Raw genomic sequence first — 11,907 nt, forward strand, 5'->3', positions numbered from 1 at the left:
ATCTTCCTTCCCCAGAGATCACTCGTCTCAGAACCTCAAACATTTCGAATATAAATGAGAACAAGAAAATGAGCAAACAAAAGCTCAGAGAGCCACTAGAATAAATCTCAATAATGTCTTATGGTTGAATTTTGCTTTACCCAAGTTATTAACCCTGTCAGTTTGGACATGTCTCAGATTGTTTAAATAAAATATATGTTTCAGTTGTATAATATCTATTAATCAACTTCTTCACATCCAAATGTTTATATTTTCAAACCCTAGATTTCTACTCTTGAAACAATACCACAAATTTTCCTAAATAAAAAAACATACTATGCAAAAAATGCATAAGTGTTTTGTTATGATAGTGAAATTTTGAGATAAATAAAATGGTTCAATAGCAGAGAGATGGTTAAATAATGGCACATTATTTTTTAGAAGATTTAAATTTTTAATAAAATAGCTATGTTTAAACCTCTCATCAAACCTATAGATTTAGTATGATCACAATCATGTAAAAAATAAAACCTGTAAAGCCGGGCATGGTGGTGCATGCTTGTAATCCCAGAATTCCAAAGGCTGAGACAGGAGGATCCAGGTTCATGGCCAGCCTCAGCTACTTACTTAGTGAGGTTCTTTGCAACTCAGTGAGACCTTGTTTCCAAATACAGACTATAAAGTAGGGCTGGGGGTGTAGCTCAAAGGTAGAATGCCCCTGGGTTCCATCCCAGGACCACAACAATAAATAAATAAATAAATAAATAAATAAATAAATAAATCCTGTAAATGGAAAAAACTAATAAAAAGAAGTATACGAAAATTGATCTAGAAATATAAGTAATCTCAAAGCCAGGGAACATGTATAGACTTATGTCTCATTACCCAGCATTAAACATTATTTAATGGGAAGCCGGGCGTGGTGGCGCACGCTTGTAATCCCCACACTTGGGAGGCTGAGACAGGAGGATCGCACGGTTTCGAAGCCAGCTACTTAGTGAGGCTCTCAGCAACTTAGTGAGACCCTGTTTCCAAATAAAATGTAAAAAAGGTCTGGGAGTATAGCCCAGAGGTAGAAAGCCCCTGGGTTCCACCCCCAGTACCACAAAAAAAAACATTATTTAATGGGTATATCTAGAAGTATAAGTAATGTTTTAAAGTTCAGAACAGCTATATATTTTCAATTAAAGCAGATTAACAGCGTATTATTTTTATGGGTAACTGTACCTTACATTGATATTTTCAAGAGAAAGTCAGAAAATGTATATAGAGGCACTATTCAAACCAAAACACTGTCATAATAATAATAACAATTTTATTTAAAAAGTATTAAGCCAGGCGTGGTGTTGCAAGCCTATAATATAAGACAGGAGGATCACAGATTTGTACCTAGCCTCAGCAACTTAGTGAGACTCTCTGCAACTACTGAGACCCTGTTTCAAAATAATAAGATAGGTTTGGTGGGTGTAGCTAGAGGCAGAATGCCCCTGGATTCAATCTCCAGTAACACACACACACACACACACACACACACACACACACATACATACACGCATACATACACACATACACACACACCCCACACCAAAAATACCATATATACACATGCTATCAGATATGTTAGTTATATTTTATAATTAATTATGAAGTATTGTTATTATCCTAATTTTGTCATATTATACTCATCTGAAATCAAATACAGCAGGTTTATTCATTTCTTTAGAACAGAGTTTCTGAGGCCTTAGGTCATAGATCTCACTCTTTGATCACAGACACAGATGATTGTATAACTTTCACTGAAAAGGATTAAGAGTCACTAGGAACTGACCCTTGGCAGCAGCCACACTGTAAACTCCTTAAAGTAAAGAAGAAGGGAGAGGACTGAGCTGGCTTACAGCATCTGCTTATGCTTAACACTATAGGGCCATGTTATACACTTGGGACAAATTTCCACTAAAAAATAAGATTAAGGAAACTTTATAACTTCAAACAGTAAGTACAAGTTACCTACAAAACTCACCTCCATGAAAAAAAAGCATCCTTCAGAAATGCTGGGTAATGATGTAAGTCTGTGCACAATCACCTACTTTCAGTTCTTAACTAATGTAAAACCAAAAGAAAACAAAGTGACTGTCTTGCTTAGGAATTCAGAGCAGGTTTCTGAAGTAACCAGAGTTCATCAGGAGAAGAATGGAGAGGGAGGTAAGAAACACATATAAAGAGCTTTAATGAAAATAGCTACCATCGTCAAGTACTTAGCCTGTGCCTGAAACATTATTTAATTTGTGATAGATGGAAAGGAACTGAATAGGAGAAATTAAATTCTCCTATCTAAAGTTAAAGTTCTATTAGGTTTACAGAAAATTATGTAATTTCTCACTGACAAGCTCAAAGATCACCAAGAAAAAGTGGTGCTGCCTTTGGTCTTGAGGAACTTATCAAAATGCTTATCAGACTACTTTTAGTTTTCAGCATGACTTTTGGAATATCTACCTGGTACCCCCTCCAGCATAATAAAGATGATTATTTGGTCTTATTATTTAGGACCTTTAACAAGAACGTAAAAAATGCTTTTATCCTGGAACTAATCATTGATTTGCCTCTATTCAATGGAGGAGAAAAGGCCACATGATTTAAATGGTCAGATTTTATTTTCCAAAGTGACTACAACAGCGTCTCCTATCCCATGTTCTTACTGTGAGACTTTGATAATACTCCCACCAAAACAGTAAGGTCCCCTTACAGTGAACAAGGTGGTAAGGGTCAGGTGTATGGTGTTTCAACCAACAGAGCATGGCAGGAGTGACTTCTGAGGCAAGATATTAACAGCTAAGAAACTCCTGCTTTATCCATTACAATACTCCTTGAAGCCTTCTGCTACATGAACAATCCATCTTCCCTCAGGCTACCATGATGAGAGGAAGCCCAAACTAGCCTAGGCAGAGAAACTACATAGAAAGACATTTGAGACTATATGAGAAAGAGATGTTGAACCAATGCCCAGGTGTTTTTTTGTTTTGTTTTTTGTTTTGTTTTGTTTTCTTTTTTTGGTGGTACTGGGGTTCCTGGAAACCCTTCTACCTCTGTGCTATACTCCCAGACCTATTTTTTTATACTTTTTTAATTTGGAAACAGGGTCTCTTAAGCCAGTACAGCTGGCTTCGAACCTACGCAATCCTCCTATCTCTGCCTCCCAAGCACGGGGATTACAAGCGTGTGCCACCATGCCCGGTGAACCAATGCCCAGGTGTTTTAGCCCAAGAGTCGCAGATATAGACATCATCTATGACCACATGAAAGGATCATGAGCCAGGCTGGGCATGGTGCCCACACCTGTAATCCCAACTATTCTGAGGCAGGAGAATCATTAAGTTTGGAGGCCAGCCTGGGCGGCTTAACAAGACTCTGTCTCAAAATTTAAATAAATAATAAAAAGGGATAGGGATATACTACAGGGTTAAAGCTCTGAGTTTAATCCCAGTGCCAAGTAGAAAACATATCATGAGACAAAAAAACCCAGATGAGCTACTTACTAAATTCCTGACCTACAGAAGTTATGCAAGATAGTAAAATGATTGCCATTATATTAATTCTAAAACTAAATTTTGGGGTGTTTTGCCAATTAGAAATAGTAACTGAAAGCCAGGCATGGTGGCGCACGCTTGTAATCCCAACATTCGGGAGGCTGAGACCAGAGGATCGTGGTTCATGGACAGCCTCAGCTACTTAGTGAGGCCCTCTGCACCTCAGTGAGACCCGGTTTCAAAATAAAGAATAAAAAATAGGGCAGGGGGTTTAGCTCGGAGATCGAATGCCCCTGGGTTCCATCCCCAGACCTGCGAAAAAAAAAAAAAGAAAAAGAAAAAGAAATAGTGACTGGAGTATTCAATATATGTTATGTAGTGATATCTATGTTAGATCATGCTTCTCAAATTTTAATAACTATATTAATTTCCTGAGTGTCTTGTTAAAATAAAATCAGTTTGGTAGGTCTGGGGAAGAGCTTCAGATCTGCATTTCTAACAAGCTGCCCGGTGATGTCTATGCAGTCAGCCCACAGTCCACACTTGCCTCACCAAGGCCCCAAATAGCAGTTGGCATATGCATGTTATACCTGTATCTGCAAGCATTCTGCCTTGTTTTCTTCTTGACAGCATGACTGAATAGCTGTTTCATAGCAAGCAGACATGGTCAGGATAGTGGGCCCAAATAAGAATGGATGCTTTCTGGAAGTTTCATAACTGTACCTAGAATTTGACAAACACAAAGTTGTATCATTTGGAATTTGAAAATATATTCTGTTCCTTTAAAACAAAAGTCATTCAGTTTGGTTGACCTGAAAGCTCCAGAAATTCATGGTGAGTCAGGTGAAGAAATAGCACAATACATCTGTGTTCATTATGGGCAGATTACTGTAAGGAGGATCAGCTGTTCCCTGAGGGTTCGTGAAATGACCAAGGCTGGTGGAAAAAGAACATCAGTAACTGAAACCTTCCTCTTTTTTATAGAGAATGAGAATTAGAGAGTTCAGTCATCTAAACTGAACTGTAAATACAGGATTGCCTGGCTGGTACAGAAGAATCTACTTTAGAAGATTTAATGGGTAGAGAGGGATCTCTCAAGATCATCCAGAAGTGGTCCTCCAAGATGTGCCATTCAATAGTTGTGTTAATTACTGAATTCCCAATAATCCTGTCTCCTGATAGCAGTCTTCAAAGAATCCTTAACACCTACTTACACACACACACACACACACACACACACACACACACACACATACTCAGTGAAAGTTAACATCACAGACAGACCATGGCTTGCTGCTCTCATGAATCTGTGTGCAGGAAGAGAAAACTCCCTCACAGTTAATCTGGGTGTATGGAACCGAGTTCTGGCCAATAAAATATGGCTAATATACACCCACCTACCTCTAGGCCTAGCCATTCATTTCGCAGCACAATTTCTAACTCTGTTGGAAACACATGCACAGGATGGTATAGCTCCAAGGTGGAAATTTCTTGGATTCCTGAGTTACCTATTGAAGGAGAATTGCCAGGATTGCAGATGAGCTGGAAAGAGCTCACCTGCCCAGTGTTGGAACAGCCAAGTAAGACTAAAAGTGGAACAGTTACACCTTTAATCATTTACCAGTATATTAAAAGCAAGAGCTAAATGGAAGAAAGTCCTAACTTCCCTTGGTCCCATTTTCCCCCATGGACCAGTCAATGATCAACATATCATTGGAGCTGTTATTCTTGAAGGAGCTCCTCTCCTTAAAAAAAAAAAATGCTCTGTAGTTTTATGGATTCTGGGGCAAGTAAGACAGCAAGGGGGAAAGTCTGGGAGTAGAAAAGACCTGAGTATTGGCTCAAAGTGAAGAAAATCTTTTCCAGTTTCTTCTTGCATCCTCCCATTAAGAAGGTTCTAGCGGGGGTGCCTAAGGAAAGCCTCCTCTGAAGATCCCCTGTTGAAGAGGCCTCCAAACAGAGGCACCTGCACCAGGAGTGCAGCCATGCACAGATGTGGCAGCGAGGGGCTGATCCTGGAGTGCAGTCCCTGTAGAGATTGCAGCTCCTCAGCCATGCATGCAGTCCAGCACCTGGAGGGATACTTCGGGATTGCCTGCTGTCAGGCATGAAACTTGCTGTGGTTAATGACAGCATATGTAACACTTTAATGAATGAGTATCCAAGTTCATATTTTGGTTCCCTGTTGGTCTCCCTTAATATCAAACATGTTGGAACCTGCCTGAGTGCAGATGCCTTACTTCTTTCTACGTGTCTGGGGCTGCTTAGTTCTTCTTGAAGGTTCAGTCATCTCTGGGAGCAGTTCTGCACCTGTGTAGGTGGATTAGAGGAGTATCTCCTCATTCGTCCTATTAGTGTAAAATATGAAATCAAATAACCATTTTGTGCCTGCAGTCTAGATTTAGCAGTTGGTCTCTGCCTTATTTCCTATGTCTAAGCCTGGTTGGAATAAAATGACCAAAACTGAACCCCTTGAGAGCTGGGTTCTCCTGTGTCTCTTGTCCTTGCCTGTCCAGCGTTGGACACTCAATAGCACCCAGTTCTCCTCAGACACATGGCTGAGCCAACTAGGATTCCAAAACAGAGCTAAGCAACCCATTCCCCATAGTGCTAGTCCCTCCACAGATATTACAGAGCCAGAGATTCTGCATTGAAAAGCCACCCCTGCCTAATCCACAATTATTGCTCATGCCTAGGCTCCCAAAGACAGATTCTATTTCCACGCTTGTCAGACACCATTCCTGCTATCCGTTGATGAGCTCTCCAATGTTGGTCCCCCCTACCTGTTCTCTGTCTCCAGTACTGCCTGATAATTATGCTTGGCCCACTTGCCTGCCTATTTGACTGTATTATTTGTCACTGGGTCTGCCTAATCTAACCCTATAGGAGAAGCGTCCTCCACAGGGCCTCATCATTTTTAACTCATTTCATGGCAAAGACATCTCCATGCACTGTTGGCTCAATAGGATGATAACTGTCATTCCCAGGGAGAAAAAAAATATAGATATGGTAGTTTAAATTTTCATTTTAACCACATATAATACACCATTGTGTTCTCAGAGAATCTTATATTAAAAAAATCTGTCTTTGAAATTGGAAAATATCCTTTTTCGAAGGCAATTTCAAGGATAGATGGCTTACCTCTCCTTCGCGGACACTTGATTCTCTTTGTCCATCTCACAGATCTGCTAGGGCTTCAGAATTTGGAATGTATCACTGTAATCTGTGCCATCTTTTTTGTAGGATAAGAAGCACCGGAGTCTTGCTGTGGTGTTTGCATTACAACAGTCAGTAAAGACACGATTGTCAAGATTTCCTTGGTTGTTACAAATATGTTCTAGGAAGTTATGCATCTATGGCAGAAAATTAATACTTAAAAGAGAAGTAAATATCATTTACATTCTTAACCTCAGGAGAGTTTTATTACAAAGAATAAGCCACTGAGTACAAAATGTTAAACTGAGTCCAGTTGTCGCTGTGCATAGCTCATTTGAGAGGAAGTCTCAGGCTTTTAGGTCTAAATTCCCACATTCTGAACATTGCTTAAATAGACTTTATCATTCTTCCCTTTCCTGTGAAATAGCTTCATTTTTAAATAGCTGAGAATTACCCAAACAAACATCAGCCAGAATGCTCAGGTCAAGATGTATTTAATGAGAACTCTCGACCAAGGAACAGCTGATGATTTGTTTTCTCACTCGCATTTGTTTTTAGTTTGGTTTCCATGGGAACTTATTGTAAGAATTGAACTCTGAGGCAGTGTGTACTCGTTGTCAAATATTCCACTTGAAATGCAATAATCCAGTTAGTTTTCAAATACATTTCAGTGACAGTGCATATGTGGGCTTTGGTAAACCTCAAGTAACATGTGCTTCAGATTTAGGAGACAAGAGCAGAAAAAGGTTATCTTTTGAAATGGAAATAAATAAGAATCACTCTAAAGTAAGTGAAACTGGCCACTGGAAAACAAAGAAACAAACTGTTCTTAAATATGCTTATGAGGCCAAGATGAGATTACAAGATTACTTGTAATCTCAGTACTTGGGAGGCTGAGACAGGAGAATCACAGCATCCTGGCCAGCCTCAGCTATTTAGTGAGGCCTCTGCAACTTCGTGAGACTCTATTTCAAAATAAAGAATAAAAAATAGGGCTGAGGGTGTAGCTCAGAGGTAGAATGCCCCTAATTTCAACCTCTATTTCTGCAAAAAAAAAGTTTTCAATGAACTAGATAAATTTTCTATGTCTACTCAGTTTACTCATAGTATTCGTAAAAGATAGGTAGATTTTAGCCCCCCAAAAATAGAGTAGTAAACACTTATAAATAAAAAATAGGAATCATTTATATTTTGAATTGTTTTGTATAATAGTGTATTAAAAATACATATTGCAAAAACATGTTAATGTTTATCAAGAATTTCCCAAGTGAGTCTTCATTTTCTTGGAATTTATTGATCACAAGAGAGATGTAGTCTTAAAAGAGACAATAATAGTTCCCACGATTTAGGGAGCCCATAACAACATTTGCTTCTTTATTCCTTTTCAGATTCTCTAAGAAAACTTCTTAAATTCATAGTTCAATTTCCCAAATTTTTTTAGATGAGAATCTCAGACACTAGTGTTCTAGTGACTCAGGTAGAGAAATCAAGGTCAAGTAACATTTTTTGACATCCTAATTCATTCTCTGCAGGTTTATAAACCCAAAAAGATAATGAGGTATGACTAATCTACATATTCTTGCATACAACCCCATGCCTGATTATTTAAACAGCTCCTTCATAGCAATATTTCTTGTTTACAATCCAGTTTGTTTGTTTGTTGTTACTGGGTTCCTGGAAACCCTTCTACCTCAGGGATACACTCCCAGACCCATTTTATATGTTTTAATTGGAAACAGGGTCTCTTAAGCCATAGAGGCTGGCTTCGAACCAGCACGATCCTCCTGTCTCCGCCTCCCAAGCGCGGGGATTACAAGCGTGTGCCACCACGCCCAGCTATAATCCAGTTTTAAAAAAAGAAGCAGCCGGGCGTGGTAGCGCACACTTGTAATCCCAGCATTCGGGAGGCTGAGACAGGAGGATTGCGGTTCCCAGACAGCCTCAGCTACTTAGTGAGGCCCTCTGCAACTCAGTGAGACAGACCCAGTTTCAAAATAAAGAATAAAAAATAGGGCAGGGGGTGTGGCTCGGAGGTCGAATGCCCCTGGGTTCCATCCCCAGACCCGCAAAAAAAAAAAAAAAAAAAAAAAGAGAGAGAGAGAGAGAGAGAGAAGAAGCAACAAAGGATTCGCCTACCAATTGTTGAGCACATTCTGAAGGTGATCCATGTGTTTTAAGATTCTTGCACTTCTCTGCAAGATCTAGCAACTCTTGAACTACGGCTTGTACTTCTTCATACGTTGCTTTCTGAAGAAACTGAGCAACCATAATGCTGGTGCTGAAACATTGGAGAATATGTAAGATAGAATCGAGCACTTTTCCTTCATCCTCTTGTGTTATATTACAGTTGCCCCATTCCCATGCAAGTAATTTATTTTTATATTCCATACAAAAAAAGTATTGATAATAAAACTCACAGGTCTCTTAGGTTCTCCTCCAGGTAATTCTGGCTCTCCATATGCTGCATAGCTGGAAGAAAAAAAGAAATTTTATTTTCCACTATTATCTGGATTCTTGCATGCCCCCGATATTCATATATTGGTACCGTAACCCTCAAGGTGATGGTTCTAGAAGGTGGGGACTTCAAACAAGTCATGAAGATGGAGCCCTCAGACAGAGAATTAGTGCCCTTATAAGAGGTGCCTCTGGAGCTCATTCATCCTCTCTACCATGTGAGTTCAAGGCAGGAAAGTACCATCTCCAGGCCACAAGGTACCGGATATAAGGGCCCCTACCAGGTATCTAATCTGTCAGTATCTTTATCTTATACTTCCCAGGCTCCAGTACCATGAGAAATAAGTTTCTTATGTTTACAACATTTCTAGTTTACAAGGTTTTTTTTTTTTATTGCTTCACAAATGGACTAAGGCATTTGCAAAATAGGAAATTCTCTCTAATAAAACATGCCCGGTACTGGGGAAAAAAATACCCTTTAAGTTCTGTGTTTTATATTTGTACAATCACAGGTTTCTAGATCCATTTTATTTATTTACCCTAATGAATACTGTATATAAATATAATGAATTTATATTCAAATACATTGTGTAGCTGACCTCTATCACTGATCCACCAATAAGCTGCATATAGTTAAACTGACACTTTTGAATGAATCTAACTTGATGACTGGATTTTTAACTCTTTCATTAGATGACATTAGCATACTCCAAATTAAAGGTTAAAGTTGGGAAGAGCATTAAAACATTACCACCTTGCCAAGCTCAATTTCTCAAAGGAAGTATCTCACCCAGTTTGGATTTGATCATGGCCCCCTTCTTCTTCCTCACCCCACTAACAGCATGAACTGTGTGTGCTCGCTATTATAAACAATGTTTTCCTTTTATGCTAAGAGCTTCTAAAGGATTTAGCAGCTATCTACTAAATAAACAAATCATTAACATTGTTCTATTAAAATAAGGAAGGCTTTGGAGAGAGGCACTCTGAATTTAATTTCAATTTATAGAAAATAGAAAATAAATTCTATGAGTTTCTGTTTCTCTATCTGTAAAATTTAATAATTTCCTCAACATTCAGTGGTTGTTAGGATTAAATGAAAGCCTATGTGTGAAGCACTGAGCACAGGACCTAGCACATCATAGGTACTGAATAACGTAGCTCATAATCTAACTCCTGCACTTATTCACACTGTAGCCCAGTCTAATCTCGCCTGTCCAGTTCTAAACATTAGTTTGAAATGTAATATTCTCTGGCCTGGAGTTGAAGCAAGGCTCAAGTGAGATGATTTTCCTGAATGTGTTGCCTCAGTCTGTTACCTCTCTGTGTTCATTCCACACACTCATATCTGACACCTTTCAGCGACTTTGACAGTGATGAGCACTGAGAAAGGTGAGTCATTCCATATACACTCTAGTAGCTGTTACGCCCACTCACCTAATCCTTACATGTGGGACACGTAGGTTACAAATAGGTTTTCCTACCTGCATGTAGTAAACTTGTCTGAAGAGTTTGACATTGAATGTAACTGACAAAAACAAGAAAATATATGGGTTCAACAGTCTTCATGATTTCAGAAGAATCTTTATGGAGGACATCTATCATTTGTAAGAAAGAAAGAGTCCATTTATATTCTTTTTTGAGTAATTGCTATTAACAATTAACTTTTCTGAGGCTACTGTGACCCTGATAAAATCGAGGAAATTCATAACAGTGAAGAAATATTGTTGGCGGATTTCATTTATTAATCAATACTGGATTTTAAAGTGAGTCATGTCAATCTACTTGTTTTTTCAGGATTACAACACACAGGCCTTGTAATAAAGTAACCGATAAACACTTTTGATAAATACTGATTTGCAATGTTCATTTCTCAGAAATTCTTGTTGACTTGTACAAAGTTCTAAAGAGGCAGAGGAGAAGGTAAACATACCACCCCAGGTGAAACAAATGGCCAGGGCTCAGGTGTCAGTGCTGGACACATTGTCAAGTCCCTGGGAAAAGATGGAGTTAAGGACACATGCACTGGAAGCAGACTCTAGGAAATGGTACCTCACGTACTGAATGCTGACTGTGGGTAAGATGGGCAATGCTTGCCTGCAAAACAACCCCCAAATATGTTATCACTTAGATTTTGGACATTAACAGCTTAAGAATGACTAAGAATATGGATGGCCCTTTGTGATAGAAAACCAAGGTCAACAAGGGGTAAGACTGTCTTTAGTTAGGTTCACCAATCATTGGGGAGGGGGGTCCTCGAAACAGTCTAATAATGGTCAATGTCTCTTCTCTCATGAATTCTTAAACTACTCTTTTGAATTCTTACTCCAGGCCTACTAGAAGTATCAGAAATGGAATCATTAAACTTGGTCCAATCCTTTGGATAAATTCTTTCAAACTGTGACCCACTGCAGACATTACTAACCAATCACTTCACTCCTCTCTGAGTCAAATCAGCCTTAGAATTACACACAGCACAAGGCTACAGAAAGCCAATGGACTGGCATTGACAGTGAAGAATAAAAACTGTCAGCCGGGCGTGGTGGCACACACTTGTAATCCTCGTGCTTGGGAGGCAGAGACAAGAGGATCGCACAGGTTCGAAGCCAGCCGCGCGCGTTGGCTTAGGAGACCCTGTTTCCAAATAAAAATGTAAAAATAGGTCTGGGAGTGTAGCCCGGAGATAGAAGGGCTTCCAGGAACCCCAGTACCACAAAAAAAAAAAAAACTGTCATATGCATGTGTACTAACTCTTCCTTAAGAAAAAACTGGCCAAAATCATCTCCCCAAGGGAACC

At 39.2% G+C, this 11,907-nt stretch overlaps 1 protein-coding gene across 1 annotated transcript in view; it reads right to left on the reverse strand.

Moving 5' to 3' along the window:
• LOC308264606 (alpha-fetoprotein-like) overlaps positions 1-10,679 on the reverse strand; it is a gene marked incomplete at both ends in the record, with an annotated part of 42,151 nt that extends 31,472 nt beyond the window's left edge. The window contains 6 exon segments of the mRNA XM_080697958.1: positions 4,094-4,226; positions 6,645-6,691; positions 6,695-6,856; positions 8,796-8,937; positions 9,077-9,128; positions 10,595-10,679. Coding sequence (XP_080554084.1) covers positions 4,094-4,226; positions 6,645-6,691; positions 6,695-6,856; positions 8,796-8,937; positions 9,077-9,128; positions 10,595-10,679 — 621 coding nt within the window.
• Between the last annotated feature and the right edge of the window lie 1,228 nt (positions 10,680-11,907).

Source organism: Muscardinus avellanarius (assembly GCF_963383645.1).
Source record: "Muscardinus avellanarius genome assembly, chromosome: 6".
NCBI classification, from domain to species: domain Eukaryota; kingdom Metazoa; phylum Chordata; class Mammalia; order Rodentia; family Gliridae; genus Muscardinus; species Muscardinus avellanarius.